Source organism: Halyomorpha halys, unplaced genomic scaffold, assembly GCF_000696795.3.
Source record: "Halyomorpha halys isolate HHAL.00 unplaced genomic scaffold, Hhal_1.1 Scaffold312.1, whole genome shotgun sequence".
NCBI classification, from domain to species: Eukaryota; Metazoa; Arthropoda; class Insecta; order Hemiptera; family Pentatomidae; genus Halyomorpha; species Halyomorpha halys.
This window is the reverse complement of record NW_027105402.1, coordinates 585,597-605,857: the sequence shown is the minus strand read 5'-3', so window position 1 is coordinate 605,857 and position 20,261 is coordinate 585,597. Positions and strand designations below refer to the sequence as shown.

At 26.8% G+C, this 20,261-nt stretch overlaps 1 protein-coding gene and 1 long non-coding RNA gene across 12 annotated transcripts in view; one reads left to right on the top strand and one right to left on the bottom strand.

Annotated features, from left to right (window-relative positions):
• Positions 1-520: 520 nt before the first annotated feature.
• Positions 521-14,330, top strand: LOC106681138 (uncharacterized). Of its 2 annotated transcripts, XR_001343195.3 has the most exons (5): positions 521-709; positions 784-927; positions 9,597-9,807; positions 10,722-13,675; positions 14,198-14,330. It is a non-coding gene; the product is annotated as an uncharacterized lncRNA (long non-coding RNA). The 2 variants fall into 2 exon arrangements; XR_002945600.2 differs by lacking the exon at positions 9,597-9,807.
• Positions 1,244-20,261, bottom strand: part of Mrgn1 (Mahogunin ring finger 1) — a 34,491-nt gene continuing 15,473 nt past the window's right edge. For 2 of the 10 annotated variants that reach the window (XM_067050955.1, XM_014421298.2), the window contains 4 exons: positions 18,059-18,121; positions 14,501-14,557; positions 14,187-14,305; positions 1,244-1,696 (listed from right to left, as the gene is read on the bottom strand). In XM_067050955.1, coding sequence (XP_066907056.1) covers positions 1,565-1,696; positions 14,187-14,305; positions 14,501-14,557; positions 18,059-18,121 — 371 coding nt within the window. In that variant the 3' untranslated portion in view covers positions 1,244-1,564. Of the gene's footprint in view, positions 1,697-8,737; positions 8,793-12,494; positions 12,612-14,186; positions 14,306-14,500; positions 14,558-18,058; positions 18,122-19,340; positions 20,161-20,261 lie in introns of those variants that run through there. The other 8 variants (XM_014421299.3, XM_014421303.3, XM_014421300.3 and 5 more) reach the window with 8 other exon arrangements.

The window sequence follows — 20,261 nt, the reverse complement described above, 5'->3', positions numbered from 1 at the left end:
TTTAATAATTAATTTTCCTCTATGTGCCCTATGGTTATAATTTCTATTAAAATTGCTACATTATTTTTCTACAACAAAATAAAGTTAAAGAAAAAAATTGTATATATCACATTTAAACTGTTTTAATTTCATTACCTAAATAATTCTTTCACAATTTAAATACTATAGTTAAGAATAAGATGTTTCAAATAATAATTTTTATCTTTAATAATTCAATCAGAAACAATGATAAACTAATAAATTATGATTATTTTACATTTTGGTCGTCTAAATTTCATAATGGCTAAAAGAAAGTATACCTCAAAACAATTCTCTATATGATAAAATGTAATATATATTTCTCATACTTATGATAATAAAGAAATATTTTTTTTAATTTACCTATTTCCAGAATACTTTTAGAAAATAATTTTTATTTAAAAAGATGATTAAGAAATAATATGATAACTATTTTTTTTTTAAATTGTAAAATATTAAACAATGATTGAAAACAAAAATGCAATTAGGTCTCATATCAAATTGATTATTTCATTAAGTGGCCAGATAAAGCAGAACAGTCATATTGTTTTGATAGATTCAAAGAACAAACAAAGATAAGCTATAAATTTTTCATTACACAAGATCACATATAATTGTACGAATGAGGAGATAATTTACCAAATCATATTCATCAAAAGCCACAAATATATATTAAAATAAATGTATATAGGTAATACAATTTATCAATACTTTTAATTATTTCTCTATAATTTTTTTTTTTATTTAAGTGGAATTCAACTTTAGGTAAAAGAAAAAAAAGTAAATTATGAGGATCTGATTATTATGCCGATAAATACAGGAACCATGTACAAGAAATAGAGTATGTAATCACTACTTGAATTACTAATAATCCTCATTAGCAGGAACTGAAACAATACTTCACATAAGGTAAATGTTAAATTTAATTAGTTTCATTAAAATAATGATTATGAAATTTTAAAATTCTAGTTTTAATTCTTTCTTCTAAAGTTCTTCTTTCTATAATAAAGCTAACATTACGACCCAAAGAAAAAAAAACACGGCTTTTAAGGGAAGTGTTAAATGTACTACATTGAGTAATATTAGCTTATGTTTTCATTCTTTTTTGATTTACTGAAATAAATGTTAACACAGTATTTTTATTTGTTTAATTAAAACATATTCCAACATAATTTGAAAACAATAGTTATTATAATCAATTTTTATGTTTAAATTTGAAGAATGAAAGTTTTGAAATAGAAAGTTTCATTTTATAATAAAACATTTATTTCAAATAAAAAAATTCCATTGTATTTGTTAATTAATTTTGTAAGTAATCGATAACCACAGTGTTCATTTTTGCAGAGTGAAAAAAACAACAACAAATATCTAAAATTTATTAAAAATAACAATATGATATCATGAAATAAATTTCTATAAAATCATTCCTAATTTATCATATGATAATTATTTTAAGGGAAAATAGCTGAAAATAAAAATAATAAATTACAAATAGTTTTTAAAAAAACCCTCAGCATTACCATAACACAAAAACTTAAATAAACTGCTAGGTCTTGTTGGTTCTGCCAAGTAAAAGCCTCGCTGAACCTGAAGAGGAGTAACTGTCAGCACTAGAGCGATGGCTAGCGGTACTCAAAGGGGTTCCTGGAATGGACCCAGCACACCATTTTCCCTCTACCTGCCATCAACCAACATTAGATTATGAAAAATTCATAAAAATCTCTATAATTTTTAATTACATTCCTAATGATGGTTAATGTGTGATGCAAATCAAGTAAGGTTTATTAAGACTTGCTTGGCATAGGTTGTAAGCAATATTAAGTTTTATAAAAAAAAAAATTAATTTCTAGAAGGTCCACATAGTAGTCAGAAATAAGATATAGTGACCTTAATTCCAAAACCTCGTAACATTTTTTATTTTTTAAAGTTAAGTTTTGAGTTTATATTGAAGTTTAATGCATTTATTACCTATTGGTAGTTTTAAAAACCACAATGGTGCTTTGATTAGTGAGTTTTCAAAGAACTTTTTTGATTCTTAAAACTACTACCAAATAATATCAAACTTCAAGATTCACCCAAAACATTCAATGCAGGATGTAAAGTTTAGGTGCTACTAAGCCATAGAATTTTGTCGCCCGCTCTTTATAGCATTCAAAGGGAGGAGGGATGATATGTTGAGCATTTTTCCAAAGAAAATAATATTTAAGAAGATAATTTTAATTTTATTGCATAATAATATCACTTATGACTTTTCTTAATTCATCAAAAGCATTTTCTTTTTCATAAAAACAAACACTTTTTTTGGCATTGTAGGATTCCTTTAAATAAAACACTGAATTTAATCAATTTAAATAACTTTAATACATTCAAAAATTGGCTCGCAATGTTAATATAAAATCACACTTTAGTAAATCATATATGAGTAACCTTCTCCAGTGTTTCCAGACATATTCCTTACAAATCGAAAAAAAAAAATTTAATCCATCGTTTACAACAAGCATGCATCCCTATCTGAAACTAACTGGACCTAATAGGTTAAGTCTGGTCCTGAAAACATTACTTAAGAATAAATGTAGTTATGAGGACTTGGTACTAGGGTTGGAACATAAAATAGTTACTACTATTTATAAGTTAATTCTGACCGCAACTCAGACCCTCTCTTTCTTGGCATTAACAGATAACCATAAAAATATATTAAAAATAAATTTTATTCATTTTAGTACAGAATGATACACCATTTATTTTATAATTCTCCAAAAATCCCCGCAACCATTAAAGAATAGTAGTAATATTAATATAACAGTTTCCAGTCATGCATTGAATCATTTATCTCCATAAATTTTAAACATGCCAATAGTCATTTATGCTTCTAATTCTAGCCATTTCAACTTATTTTGTTCCTAAGGATAGTTGTGATAGACAGATAAATATATTATTTATTGAGAAGTGCTGCCCAAATGTTGACATTCCTACTTAATATTATTCGGAACACCTCAACTTAAAACAAATGATAATTTTTTTTTTACCATCTTCTGATATGGAATGATACTTCTTTATTTCAACAGCTTCTAGTTGTCCTCACAAGGCTGAGAAGACCACTTTCTAGCCCTAAAAATCCCTTTTAGAAAAAATCCTCTGTGTTACTGTGAATGAAACTTGGACCAGAATTCTATATCACCAGGATAATCAATACACTAAGCATATTTTTAATTACTAAGTGTAATATATTTAGGAAAATATAATCAAGCAACATCTTCACAGATGATTTATTAGTTACCAAACAAAATAAAGTAAATGGAAATTTTAATATTACAGTTCAGGATTTTTTCTACATATAAAAAATTGAAATAAGTTATTAAAACAGATGTTCCTAAAACTACTAATTAACAAAATAGAGTAAAATTGTCATTTTATGTATTATTTTTTTAATAACAACATAATCATTTCATTCAGATTTTAAGATTAGTATTCTATTTTTGATTTAAAACATTAAACGTCAAGATTTTTCTTAAGATTGAAAAGTTTAATCGACATAATCTATTAAATGTTCCTCTAAATTTAAAAAGGTTTATTTTTAATTCATAATTACACATATTTTATTTTCAATCTTAATGATGATACAGCCATTTTAATGATGAAAAATCTTAATCATATATCCATTAATAATTTCCCGAAATTTAAGTTTGTTAATTTTTTTGAACTTGTATTAACATTATATAATTTTTTTCAGTTGCGTAAATAATCACTTTTGAGCTTCATTGTCCAATTATAGTTATTATTAAGAATCTTAAAAATATAAAGTTTTATTTTTGCAACATTTCCTTGAAAACAGTACAAAAAAACAAATTCAATTTCATTTATATTTTTTAAATCTTTCCAATTATTAACATTCAACTTATTTTCAAATATTAAAAAAAAATAAGGATTTTTTTTATAAAGAAAAACTAATTGATAACAAAGAATCAGATTAAGTAATGTCTTAAATATACTTGGTTATATAAAGAAAGGGTTCAAACAATAAACTGTTGATATTTTAGGTTGTTGTAACTAAGATAAGCTTTTAAAAATACAGAAATAACTCTACGGAATGAGCCACAACACATTTTAACTTCACCTAATTATTTCTTCCCCAACAAGAAAAATAACAATTACTCTAATTATCAAAACAATAGCCCGTAAGATTCACAAGGTTGACAAAAGTAGTTTTTGATCTGACTAAAAATTAGCTCCAGTTATGCAATTCTATTTGCTAAAAATAGTGTTAACAAAGGCTTTTGTTCCCAATACACACCCTTTGCCTAAACAAAATGACCTTCCTTCTAAATAGTTAAACTGACCATATTAAAAAAAAAAAACATTCAGTTGTAGAGCACACTACCCAACAGTGATCATCAGGCAACATAGCTTAATAGGAATAGTCATCTAATTCACTCAAAGGAAGGTATTAGAAGCACAATATTAATGAATATATAAAATAATAGTAACATATCAAATCTGATCGATAAATATAAGTTTCAATATAAGTAAAAAAATAAATAAATTAAAAACTGAAAAAAAGGACGATAAATATTTTTAGAAAGTAATTGTATACAAAAAAATTTTAAAAATGCATCAAAATGTTTTAAAATTTGGTATGAAATCATTCTTTTTATATTACTATTTTAAAGCCTAAAATAATAAACAAAAACACAAGAAAAGCTTTTAAAAATTATAATGATATAATAAATGATTTAATAAGGTAAAGAATAAAAATATTAAAAAAACATTTGTTGTTAATATAAAACAAAAATAATAAGTCTTTATAACAAAAATTATTATTTTTATATCTCTAGTACTATTATAATAAGTAAATATTATTAATTATGTGCATTAGAAACAGAAAGTCCATATTTAAATGATAATTTGGATTTAGTATCAATGCGGACAATTTTCCAGTCTAGACCAGCATTCCTCAATTTAAGTGTAAAACCGTGAATGTATGATAGTATCGATAATGCCCAGTTTGTAACTCTGAAGAAAAGGAAGATACCTTCCACTTCTTGGGAACCTGTCATAAATATAGTGAAATTAGAATAAATTTTTTTGGTAGTGGACCTGCTCGCCGGAATAAGTACCTTCTATGAAAAGACGCTAATTAGAGAGCTCTTAGCAACAATGTACAACGGGCTACACTGGAAAGAGCTCAGTTGTGAGGGATTAATCTCACACCACAGATGTTACAAGTCTGATATGATTGTATGGTTTCTTTAAATATAATTACTGTATTGTTGTTTCAAATTATTGACTTATCAAAAGTATTGTTTTTATAGCATATAACATAATTTTTTTAAGTATTGTTATTTAGGTGTCTTAGTTAAAATTACACACAAGCTTCAACAGACAGATATTTTTACATTGTCTATGTGTTTTTAATTGTTTAAATAGATTCAGATTGGAGAAGATGGTTGGGGGGAGAGGGGTGTGACCAGCAAAGAAACAACATAAATAAACAAAAAAATATTTATTTACGTTTATTCATGTTGTTTCTTTGTTGACCACACCCCCTGACGGTCTTCTCCAATCAGTAATTTACGGTCAACCATCCATACCTCATTTCAATAGATTCATTTTTTTATAAATAAACATATTTCTTTCAACAAAAAAAAAAACATTCTCCACAAAGAAAATAAAAATAAAAGAATAAAAATTACTCTGTTTTCAAAAACCAATAATGAAAATGAATTAGGATACACAAAATCACTTTTAAAAAAATTTCAATATCACAATCAATTGCCAATCAGATTTATTATAAAATTTTATCTTTTGTCAATTTTATCAATATGTTCAGAAGCTAGGGGAGAAAAATATTCTTACCCACTCAAAACCATTGTGGCAATTGAGTAGTTTTTTTTTCAAATGACTGAAATATATGAATTCATAAATAAAAGACAGCAAATATGCGCAGCAAAAGATGGTTTAGAGGTATCAAAATAAAATAATTAAAAAAAGTACAGTAAAATAAAAAATCCCTTTTCCCCTCTCAACCTCCCAAAAATTTATCTGCCCAAAGGGGCTGTTGAGACAAGGGAGTTATTAATGGCTTATCATCCTAAATTCTAACAATTAGTAGAGAAACCATAGCAAAATAATATAACTTTTATAGATTAATATAACAACTATAAATTTAAGTTATAATTTTATTTTGTAATATCTAATTAAGTACAAGTTTCTTTTTACTTACTTTAGAATTAATGAAGTAACTTAATTTCAAGCAATAATTACTAATACTGCCATAGTAAACTACATAATAGTACTAATGTATATTTGTTTAGGTGTATTTGCACACAAAATGATTGTATATATGTGTATATATATTATATCCCTCAGGTTTCCAATAAATTTAATAAGAAATTTTTAAGAATAGCCCATTTAAATCGCTAATCAGGAGTAAAAAAGTATATTTGAGTAAATAGAACAATGGTATCAATTTATAATGAACAAAATGCTTAATTAACAATTAAGGTGATGGTAACAATCATACTACATATTTTTAACCTATTAATATAAAACAGTCACACAAGAATTCCATAAGAAATAATAAAAAAACATTCTTAATAATCATAACTTTTCGATTATAAATGCACCCACTGGTGAGAAGCCAAGGGGTACAAGTAACAATTTTTTCTGTTGTCAATCTGTGCTAGAACCTTCTTACAGACAAAATTGTGAAATTAAGAATAAATAATGATAATTTCAAAAGTTTGTGACAATCAACACACAACTTTGGTTCAGGCGCAGGGAAACAGCAAATAGTTTTATTCTTAAAATTGTAAGTTGTGCCCCTTGGCTTCAGGCCCAATTAAATACAAAAATTTAGCCAAATAGTAGAGCGTCGATTATCTCAAAATGACTTATTAAAAAAAATATATTGTTTTAAGTTATACCAGGGACACCCAATTGATAGTTTTTTATTAGTGCTAGTTTGTATAAATAATAACTGGGTCATTACAAAGTCTTTGAGCATAAAATAAGTTTTATTTATACTTCAGTATAAAATATAAAAATTAAAACTATTTTTCAAAATACAGGTCAATAATTACTTTAACCCGTCTCCTTGTCAGAAGTTGAAATTGTTGGTAATACCAGTCATTAGTTTTTGATGGAAAAACTTCCTCACATCCTGATTTAATATAGTTCTTTTTAAAATTACCAGCCTTTTACAAAAAACACTATTGACCGGAAAAGACCATAGTCAGACAGAGTTGTAATGAGGGAGGGACAAGGTACTGATGGTCATGAGCATCATCTTAGGTAGTACATTTTGGACTTTAAGCTTTTTTAAATAGCCGCTTACTGTAGCATTTGAAACCCTTATTTTGGAAAATAATTCTCAAGTGGTTGCAAACAGATCCTGACAGATAAAGTAGAGTAATTCAGAATCCCCTATCTCTGGTTAGCAAATCCTTACGTAACCTATTATTGAAGGTTGTTTCTTCCAGAAGTACATCACATGAACCAAGATACTACTTTGTAATGATGCACATTTTCACTTTCCAGCACAAAGTTCCTCGTTTGCTGCCTTCCCACTTAATTTTTTTTACAGAAGTGCTTGAGAAGACCATGAATCATAATTTTTTCCTCCAAAATTTATAAAATGGAATAAAAGGCTGAGACAGTTGGTATAAATAATTAAATAAAGGATTAGTTGAAGTAATCAGCGACATATGGGATTTTACATCAGAGACAAATAGAGATAAAATGGAAATTTTAATATAAATAAATTTAAGCATAAATAATTCTGTAACGACCTAGTAAAACTCACTGTATAAGGGCGATATTTTGTTTCTAATACCTATTATATGATTACCTTGACATGAGAATTGAAACCTTGAATAATTTAGTTCATATCTTACATTGGAAGCAAATAGTGGGCGACTTTGAAATATTTTGTAATAAAAATAGAACAGCAGTTCCTAGGCATAGAAAAATCAAAGAAGTCAATAGTAAAATTTTTAGGTAGAATTTTAAACGTATAGAGAAATTTTTATTAGTAATTAGAGGCTAAGATTTCATTTTATATGCTTCATAAATAAAAACATTAGTCGACACATTTGAAAAAGTTAATGTTTTAGATTGAGACATCAGAAAGATCCCACCTTATTACATTGATTAATTTATCATTGTAATATCTCGAAAGCAGTGTAGAACTAATGTCAATAAATGAATTTGAGGTATGGTGTGTTGCAGGTTTGTAAAAAAAGTTTGATTAGAGAAAATTTCAATAATCGAATCATTTTGTTTGTTAAAACACAAATGTTACAGGACTTAATATTTTGTTTTATAATAAAACATCTTTTTTAAAAAAAATATATCAAACAATTTTATTTTTAAAAAAATCGAGAAAAACGTAATCAAATACAATTGCCACTGATTGTTAATCTGATGGTTGTAGTTAATCGACGCTATACTATGAAATACAATGAATGTAATATCATGATATCACTAATAATCAGACTTTAATAATAATAGGGTGCATTCAAATATTAGAGCAAATTACATAAAAAAAAAAAAATAAAAAAAATTTAATTCATAAATAGTGATTGTTTTATTTTAGTTTAAATAATAAACACGTGCATAAATGACAGAAACAATCTCAGATAAGTTAGAAAGAGTTCTTTAGTTCGAAAGAAAAACATTTTCAAAGTGAATATAAGGCATAATTAATAACTGTTTAACTCACATTATAATTAGACAGTAACTCTAGGCAGACCATCTGCTGTTTTAAAATACTCCACCTGGACATTGTACTTTTTGAATTATTCATAAATATGGCTTTGTTAATTGTGTATAAGTGTCAAACATCTTTTACTGTGAACAGACATCTATTAAAGACAAAACTTTTTTCAGGGAATATACTTTCGTATTTAACACAAATGTAGTAAAACATCTTAAAAGTAATATTGAAGGGTTAACAAACAAAACAGAAACACACAGTTTAAGGTAATGCACAAATTAATCCATGCAACAACAAATATAGTTAACAACACCGAAATATTACATTTAAAAGAAAACATTAATTACAAGCAGAACATTTAAGTAAATTCCAACATGTATACATAATGCATTTATTAATTTTATCCTCCATAGAGTTAATCATTCCACTCCAGAAAAAAAATTAGTACTACACAGAAAAAGGTTGCCAGACAAATAACTTCATTTTATTTAAACAATATATATTTTTGAAAATACTTCCTTAATGGTTCAGAATTCTTATTCAACTAAACTAAGCATAACAATAGTTAATATATGTCTTATGAAGTTTTCATAATATGGATAAAAATAAAGAAATTGAAATAATAAACTCAATAATTACTAACTGAGAACTACATAGACCAAATGACCGCAAACTCAATTAAGGAGTAAACCAAAATATTAAATCACTATAACTGGTATAGTATGGTAACTATAAAGGAATAAAGTCAATATACAAATTTTAAGGTCCTCTGAATTGAAAAAAAAAAATTATTTTTTAGTGCTGTATCATTGTTACTCCTATTTCTAAGGACCTCCAGATTTCTTAAGCTACAACATTGTTTCAGATTAACCTTCAGCAGGCTAATCCACACCTCAATAGTAACAAAAAAGACCCTATTAACCATCAATTGATTTCTAACGGTTTTATGATGCTATGGATTGATTTATGTAAATTCAATTTATACTGAAATTAACGATGTATTGAAGCATGAATAATTGTGAGAATAATTAATTTCATGGATTGTTTCTAGCTGGATTTACAGAGCATAGACAAAGGTAGGCAATTGTGTATCTTTGTTGATTCAAGTTTGGTTCCTATAAAGATTTTTGTTTTATTTGTTTCCTGAACCATTAGTAGTGTGCATCTGCACAAACTGTAGTAGATAGTTTACATGTTGAAGTGGATAGTACTGGTAAAAGGAATTTACCATTCATGCATGTGGCACATAAATATTTTAATCATTTCACAGGAATAAAAGTAAATTTAATTAATATCAAAGAAGAAAAGTCAAGTAGATATAAAGTAAAATTGAAAGAATAACAAGTAAGTTTCAAACATTTTACTAACAAAAAAAAATTAATACAGCCCATAAGGATCGGGTCAGGGTTCAGTACTTTGTAAGGAACAATGGTTGTGGAAGGAGGTGATTAGTTCATGATCATGCTCAACTGCCAGGTTTTTACTCAATTCAGAGTACTCAATTTATAGGGGTTGGGTGTGACCTAGGAGGGCTCATTTATTTTAAGTAACTTCATCCAATTATTTTTTTTTTAATATTTAGAGGTGTAATCATAATTTGCAAAAAATAATATTTGGGACAGATAGAAGGGCGTTAAGTCGAGAATTAAAAAAAACCAAACATTAAATTTTAATTTTTAAAACAATTGAAAATCAGATGATGGTTAATGGAAAATTTTTTTTTATGACAATTGAGCTACAGAATTAGGCCAGTCTCTGTTTTTTATCAAGTACACTCTGTATATTCAATGAACAGCAATTGTCTAAAATGAAACGGAGATGATGTCATTATGTTAAGTTATAGATTATTCCAAAAATTGTTTGTCTCTAAGGATCTATTATCCGGAATTATGTACATAATAATAAAGAATTGCAAATCTGTAAATAAAACCTTTATAATTATTTATGAATGGGTAAGCTACTAATTAGAATTTTTCATTGTATTTTACAGCTAATGAAAACATCAAAGCATTTTTGAAGAAGTATTGAAGAAGTAAAATGAACCCTACATTCAAATATAATGTAGTTCTCAGATACAACAAAAAGAAAAAAAAGAGAGAGAAAGAGAGAAGTAAAACTGAGATCTTGTATTGAGGATTGCTGTAGATTTGGATATGGCCTTATCTAGTGTTATAATTTTTTATAATTATACCTAAAAAATAAGTAATTTTAAAGTAAGAGAAAAATTTCAGGGTTTGATTCAAAACTAAATTGAATCCAAACAAAAACAAAAAAAAAATTTATAAGCTGTTTAGTTTAAAAATAATTTCTTTTCTTTCTATATTCAACAATACATATTTCATTTATCCCTTTTACCTTGATGGTTTGAATTCTATATCAGATTTATATTTTAAAGGATGTTTTGATAATTAAATTTTTGTACTTATCAAGCCATTTACTTCATCTTCCATGAAGTGGCATTTCGACCATTTTATTTATAAATGGAATTTGGTCCAGGTGTGGTCAAATTAAACTCAAATAGTAATATTTTGTACTATTTTTATTTGAGCCAACGTTTTGCCCCGTGTTGCAGGGCTTCGTCAAAACAGCCCTGATGAAGCCCTACAACGTGGGGCGAAACGTTGGCTCAAATAAAAGTAGTACAGAATATTATTATTTGAGTTTAATTTGACCGCACCCAGACCAAAATCCATTCATTGATACACACGGTCAATCAGCAATCTTCAATTTTTATTTATAGTTTTTTTTTTCTCTTCAATTTAGTAAATATATAATAACTTTTTTTTTTTGTAATTTTGTTATAATAAATAAACTATATAAAGTTTATTTGTCGCCTTATTTTTTTCAATTTTTTTAATGAAAAAAAAATCAGTAATAATAAACTTACTAAATTAAAGATAATAAATAAATAAATAAATAAATAAATGATAATGAACAATGTAATCAGAAATATCACACTAAAGAAGCTGCATGGTAACTAAAAAACATACTTTTTTTATTGATAGTAGCACCAAAACTGCAGCAGCGATTTTCATGGAATTTACCAATCTTTATCTTAAAGCCATATAACTTTATTTTAGAAATCTCCAAGAAAAAGCAGCAAAAAAACTATGAAGAAAAGAAAACTTCTTTTTATCATAACTAAAAAAATATACATTTTACAGTAAATCATGTAAATTCTTTTTTAAAAGGTAACTAAATTCCATACAAAACAAAAATTACTGAAATTTGGCCATTATTAGCAAAGATACGAGACATTCTATTTATGATAGAATATATTCCATACTACTTGGTACACATGTTAAAAGTATTCTGCCCTGGTTTCTATGGAAATCCTTTCACTTTTTATTAGCTTTTAGAATAAGAGGGAAACTATACATCTTCTGGAACATCCTAGATCACTATTTTAAAGCTTATTAAGATTTTTGATGAGAAAAAATATAAATTTACTAAAAAAAAAAAATTGATTGGACTTTTCAGCCAAAGTGGAAAGGAAAGTTATGTTAATGTATATAACAGATCTGTTTTGTTGTAAATTACAAATATAATCAAAACCTGAAATTTTTCTGCTACAAAATTACACCTGTTACTATAATGTTATTTTTGATTGGTAATGCAATAAACAAAAAGCATTTTCAGAAAGCTCATTCGGAAGAACACGATCCCACTAAGCAAGGACGGGGAATGAAAAAGCAAAGATACAAAAATGATTAAGAAAAGACATTGAATGGAAGAAAGAAGCCACCACCAAAAGTCATAAAACGCAAGCAATTACAAATTCACACCAGGCACCCATTCCCATACGAACAATAGTTTAAGACTTACATTCAACACACTCAGAACATCAATGCTGTATATTCTCGCTCGCCCTGTGGGAAAACTGATGTAAATAAGAAATGTGTAATTAGAGAAAGGCAGAAACATGGACAGTTGTAATGACAAGTGCAATTATTAATTCTATAATTAAAAAAAAACAATAAAATAACAAAAACAAATTAATAAATACAATAATAGTGAAATATTTTTATCAATCTAAATAATTAAGGGAGAGAAGTTTTATAAAAACATATCAATTACTAATTTACGATACTTTCATTAATGTTTCCTTTAGTTAAAGAATGTAATAAAAAAAAAAAAAAAAAAAAAAGTAAATCTTGGCTCTTCTTCTTAAACGTGGAATTTTTTTATTTAACTATAAATTCACTTACAACATGATAAGCACATCCTCAAACTCTTTTAAATGCATAATTTTATATATCCTACTCATAAAGTGTTTCTTCTTATGTGGTTTCGTAGTCCATGATTGACTTTGGCCTTCCAAACAATTCGTCCCCACTCCTCTTTATCCAGAGGCTTTCTTCTCCACTTAGTCACTCCAATTTTCGTGAGGTCCTCTTCTAGATCTTTGCTGCAGGTCTACCAATCTCACCTTCATATTTCAATCTATTGTAGAAATATGATTTTTAAAACTTTTTTCCCCCAAAATATCCAAAACTTTAATGTAACTGAATTGTTATAAACAAGTAAAAATGAAAAATTTCTGGAAATACTCGGGAGAATTTAATGCAATTAATTTTTGAGGTACAACCTTGGGGGTTCCCTTTTTTATATTCTCTGTTAATTTATACAGATGAACTTATTTATTTATACTTTAGATGATATGCATCGAGTACTACTCATACCAAAAAGTATCTTCTCCTGTTTAAGTTTTATTTATTTAATTAGTTGATTATATCATCATTTCATTAGAAATAAAACACTTATTGATAATCAGAAGTGAATATAAAATAACAGGTAACTTCTCTCCCTTTTATTTTTTTGGCTATGAATAACTTTTTTTTTCTTTTAAATAAACAAATAAAAAAACAAAACAATTACCACGACCACAGAAAGCAACAGAAATCAGTGCAGTTTCACAATGTGCTCAATAGAAGAGTTTTATAAGTAAGTAATCATAACACTACAATCTTTTTAAATAACTGGAAATGAAACTATATATTTTAAATATTATACCCATATAAAATAACCAAGTAAAACTTAAAAAAAAAAAAACATAAGTAGCCTGACACCACACTAAAGATACAACATTATTATAATGCTAATAACATTATTATTACTATTTATTAAGTTTCATTAGCATCCAAATAAAAATAAAATAGAAACCACAAAACAATGTGCTATTAGGGTACTTAACACTAGAAAAACAGTCTACTCCATTCGTTTTGAATTCAGTATTAAAACTGTTATTTTTATTGAAAAGAAATGTAATGTCGTCACGAAACACATACGAAATCACAGATATAGAACTTTTCTCAAAATAATGAGAGAGTCTTTAAAAATTACTAAGATGTGTAAAGCAATATTCTCTCATCTCTCTAACTATAAACTAGAAGTTTTACTTTAGTGTGGTGAAAGGAAAGTAGATTGAGATAGGAATATTGGCATTGATGCTTACTTTGTCAGCAGAATGGAGTGGGCTGAGGACAGTCGCTGGCGGATCATCAGGTGTGTAATAGTCAGAATCGTCAACAGTTATTACTCCACAGGATAACTCCATTTCCTCTGGAGGAGTAGCTATAAACATGTGTAGATAAAAGGCTTTAGATAGAAATTTATTATTCTTTACTTCACCATTCGCTAATAAGTATAATTATATAAAAAAGGGAGGTTATTCTTAATAAAAATAAAAAAATTACACAAGTGGGACCTAAATCGATTCAGATTTTATGTATCACATAGTAATACTTGAATGAAAATAAGAAAGCTTACCCGATTGTTTCGGACTTGATTTTCCAGCTTCTAGGTCCTCTTGAGTAATGCTTTCACCTATCAAAACATATTTCTTTCTAATTCCTTTTCTGACATAATCAGTACAACCCATCATAAATCCATTCAACCTCCATAAAAATAATATTCTTAACATTTTTATTCCAATTTATAATATTCTAAACCAAGAGAGTAAAAAAAAAAAAAGAAGATTAATAATACTATGCCAAACCAGTTATTAGTAGCAGTACTAAAAAAATGAAACATTATTGTAAGCAAAAAGATAAGCTAAATCACAAAATAAAAATAAAATAAAATATAAAGTAACAACAGATAAATTATATAACTCAGAGCATGATATTATACAAGATAAAATATCAGGAACTAAGGGGGGAGGGGGATAGTTTACTAAATATAATTTAGCACCATCAACCTCACCTTCCTATCTCAATCCATTGTTGAGATATGAATTTCTGTAGAATGTTCCATGAAAACCATGTTTTTCCTGATAATAATCTAAACTTATTTATTATTACTAACTTTTCAAGAAGTTTCTTCATTTCATCAACTTTCCAACGATATATTGTACTTTATGAAGCTATCTGATTTTAAAGAGATCTCTAGTATTATTTTAGAACTAGTTTTGCTATCTCGTATCTACGTTTTTTTCTTCTAAAATATTTCTTAAGTGGTTCACAACTACAAACATGTATTTATTAGTTTGGAATTGTTTGTCCAATAATTTTACTTTTTATTTATTTTTTAATTTCAATTATAAGAGATTAAAGTTTTTGTAACAATGCTGTAAATTAGAAAATAAAACGGAATCAAATCGTAAGAAAACTGTCCACTCAGTAATCCCCATCAATTCGAAATTATACACCCATTTGTTTTTATTTAAGTTATTTAATTTACTGAAAGTTTTGTTGGCAAACTGATGAAATAAAGCAGCCTTTATCCTAACACGAAAGTTCATTGCATGAGATTCTTATGAGTATTTCCAGAAATTATTCATTTTTACTGATTTAATTGGCTTGTGCTGCTAAAAATCACTTAACAAAGAGATACTTGGGTACAAATTGGTTGTGATCATATTGAAAATTCATTATGGATTCAATGGTGGCAAAAGTTGAAGAATTTGGATTTTTAAGTGAAAAAGTGTGGTTTTCTTGGGGAAAAAATCATATCTCAATAACGAATTGAGATAGGAAGTTGAGGTTGCTGGGATAGACCTACATTTTTAGTAACCCCCCCTTAATTACTGACATTTCCTCCAATACAACTCTGTATAAGAAACTTTTGATAAAATGACAGAAAAACTATCATAATATTTAAAAGCACCAAAATATAAGAATTTGCAGGAAAACAAACATGCATTTATACTTTACATTTGTTTCTCAAAGTCATCAGGACCAAGACACTTTATTTTAAACAACAATAATACCTCTACAACTTGAACTATGCATAAACTTGAAATTTAAGCAAGAGGGTTGATAGTAGTATTAACTATTTTAATTAAGATTATACAACACAGCTATATTTGTAGCAAGTTACTAATTTGAGTGAATCCAAGATAATGAACACAAATAAAGGTGCATGACATACCTTTAAAGGAATTATACTAAACATTCAACATAGAGAAATAAATTTATGACCAGCCAAATTTTAATTTCAACAATGTTTGTATGAGTTAATTTAACTTAGTTTATAAAAATAAATTTTATTACTGAATATTAGACAATCTCTTTTCTAATAATGCAAAGTTAGAATGGAGAACTGTAGAATTAAATAAAAAGATTACCTAGAAATTTTTAAAAAATACAAGTAACACGATTATGATGATTTAACAGTTTAATAGTATTAACTTAACACAATACAATAAGGACAGATCCTCCAAAAATATTTATATATAGTCAACTAAGTTTAAGGTAGTAGACATTTTTATGAAACCTGTGATTAGATATACAGTTTAAGGTATTAAAATTTTGATTAGAAAACCATCTATAGATGGACAATAGCTTTTACGAGGTTATATGGTATAGAGTAAATTTTTATTGAAATTCATTAAAGGTATTAAGTAGTTCAATAAATGTTGTATCTAAAACAAAGAAATAAAATAATTTAGTATCCATTAATTGGTAAAATAGAGCCTTTTTTAATAAAACCAAGAAGAAGTGATGTATAAAGTTTTTGAACAGGATTTCATCTAAGTGGATAGCTCAACTGAAGTGAGTAATGTTAATATAGTCAATTCTGTTTACTTTTATGTAATTGTTCAGCATAAACGTTTTTAATATTATTTGTTTAACATAATGATATTATAATATGTTATGACTTTATATATAATCATAACATTTATTTCTGTATCTATCAGGATTTAACACGCAGAATGTAAAACCCAATTTAAATTTCTCTTGAACTTAATGAACAATCAATAAAAACAATGGATTTCACTCTTTCAACAATTATGATTGTTTCCCTTAGTAAATAAGATATAGTATTGAATTATGTTTTAATATTATTAAACTGATTGAGGAATCTCAATTAATTAATAAATTAAATCAATTAACATCAATGAAGCAACAAATATTAACTTCAGGTAGTCTATATGGTCGATTAGCTGTATCCTATGGTTTTCTCCTACATTAAATTTCGATTATACATCCCTTTTTCATACACGTGAGTAGATTAATTCCATTTCATTAACTAAATTAAATAAAAAACCAAAAGAAAAACACTGACACAAAGCATCCTCAGTATAATACAGCCATTATACTCAGTCCTAAGGTCATAGCGTGATATTATATAACATAACGCCTCCCTAAATAAAAGGTATGTCCAATACAAAGTTTTTCAAAGAGGACTGGTAGCTTATGAATTTGGAACAAATGTACTCTTCAGTTTTATATAGTAGTATAGATATAGATGATTATTAAATGAAAGGAATAAAAATAAAATTGATGAAAGTTTTTCCATCTCTGTCAGGTACCGTGATGTTATATAACCTCAGGCCTACCTAAATAAAAGGTATGTCCAATACAAAGTTTTTCAAAGAGGACTGGTAGCTTATGAAATTGGAACAAATGTACTCTTCAGTTTTATATAGTAGTATAGATATAGATGATTATTAAATGAAAGGAATAAAAATAAAATTGATGAAATATAGGGAGATAGTCAGGGTTGCGGTCAAAAGAGAAATAAAAATAGTTTACAACTATTTTTATTTCTCTTTTGACCGCAACCCTGACTATCTCCCTATATATCAATTTTTACGGTCAACTATACATACATATATAAAATTGATGAAAGTTTTTCCATCCCTGTCAGGTAGCATAAGGATTACTATAACAATACAAAACAAACTAATTCATGGTGTATTTAAAGTAATAATAGCAAGCGTTAACTAAACATTTATACAAGATTACTACTGTGCGAAAATACTAGGGTTTATTTTTTAAAAAGCAGTCTAATTATAGAATTTCTGACTACTGTGGTTAATATATTATTCCAAATCTATACCCAACAAATAAATACAATTGATTTTTACTGCTGAGTACTCACATGAACCTTTAGAGGGTGTTTTGCTTTTCTCTCCAAGAGGTGTCTCAGATATTTGAACTTCACCTGATTGAAGTAGTAGGCATTAGTAATGTTCAGGATGTCTCAACAAAGAAAACTTATGTTATAATTTTAAGTGCTCATAATTCTTATGGAATAAAGGATTTGTTATAGCAGAAACAAATTAGATATAATGATCCAAAATTGCAATACATGTACTCCATCAAGCCAAGGGGAACATAATTATACACTCTTATATACAGAATGTTGAAGACAAGATTAACACTCCCCCTTTTATATTGTTGGGAGAATTTCTAAATGAAACTTTCTGGGTCTTAGTTGTGAAGTTTCTTTATTAAAATTTTTTTTGGTAGTGAAATCGATGTGGCACACTCTTCTAGTTTTTTTTAAACAAACATGACCCTGGAATTTTTAATGAAGAGATATTTTCAATGAAGAATTCTCATAAAAAATCTAATTTTAAAAAGGATTGTTTTTCTACTCTGACAAGTCCTCAAGGCATGCATCTCCAAAAACTACAAACAATTGTTTATGATTTTTTGACCACTAGTGTATAAATAGTGTGAAAAATTGAACAAACATAAACAATAAAATTGAATAACTATTGAGGTATCATCATCATTATAAGCATTTGATTCTTTGTGACTGGCTTTGAATACTCAAATTATCACAGATTCTAAAAGAAAAATAGATAATCAAACAATGTTGTATTTTGCATTTGTTCAATTATCCATATTATTTGCATGCAAATTATTAAAAACCGTTAAAAAATATTTGTGGTTTTTGGTGACATCGATGTGTTACATTAAAAAACAAAAAACAAAAAAAATAAACCAATCTGAAATTATATTTTCTATGAGAATCCTTCATTGAAAATATCTCTTTCAATATATAAATATAAAATATGCATGTATAAAAATATCTCTTTTCATAGGAAATTGTTGAGTTAAGTTAAGTAGAAGAACTGGAAGAGATTATGACGTTAACAGACGTTAACCTTCAGACCTACCAATTTTCATTTAGAAATTCTCAAAACTCTAAGAAAAGGGAAGTATCAATCAAGTCTTGAATACATGATATTAAAACACTATTTATAACTAATAAATATTCTCACACTAATTAAATTAGGATTTAATTGATTATTAATATAAACAAATAAAATAATTTATTTTATTAATTACAATGATTTACATTTCTAGTAAGGAAAAATAAATACTTAATATGCATATTTTCCATTAATAACTAAAAATTAATATATAATTTTAAAGTTAAAGTATTTATAATGGAAGCAATAATAAAATGTATTACTCAAGATTATTTGAAAATTAGAGCAATCACAGTACAGAGGCCTCAAAAAAGGATTCAGAACACAATAAAAAAATCCGAAGCAATATTCTAAAGATAGATTCATTAATTCATTCATCATTCATCCATTAGATTTATTCACAATTAAACTGCAGATATAATTTAATTTTATACAAAAGAATAAATTTTATTTTAACAAGACAACAAAATATAATTTCACATTTAAATTACATTTAGAATTTAAGAATAAAATAAATAAATATAAGTGTAAGGTAATAAGGTTCAATCACACAGAAGTGAATATGAAATTTTGCCTTCACTGTGATGTGTTAGCTGTTGAACGTAGATATTATATGAGGAGATGATTGGGTGTGTGATCAGTGAAGGACACAAATAAATAGAACTTATTTTATTAGTGCCAATGTTTCGGCCTGAATTTCAGGCCTTCCTCAGGGCTAAGAACAAAAAACAAGATAACAACCATAATGAATAGATAATAAGTAATTAGTCTTCAATAGAAGAAAGGATATAATGCAGCTGGAATTGTTTTAATAATGCCCACAGTATTAAAGTATTTTATATACTTCTCTACCACTAGATAATCTTACAGAAGGAATAACACCGTTTAACACTTATCAGTTCATCAACAAAAATACTAAGCAAAGGTTTGAGAGTACTGTTCCTGGAAGTTTTAGATTCTTTATTGTTCTTGCAACCAAGTTTTGGAATTCCTTACCCATTTCTATTCGTAAAAACTTATCACTAACTTTGCTCAAACACTAATTATTTTCCCATCTCAATAAAATAGCATAGTGGTATCCAATCAATCATCCTCATACAGACTTAGACCAGCCATTTCCTCTAGGCCATTCCTCAGTCC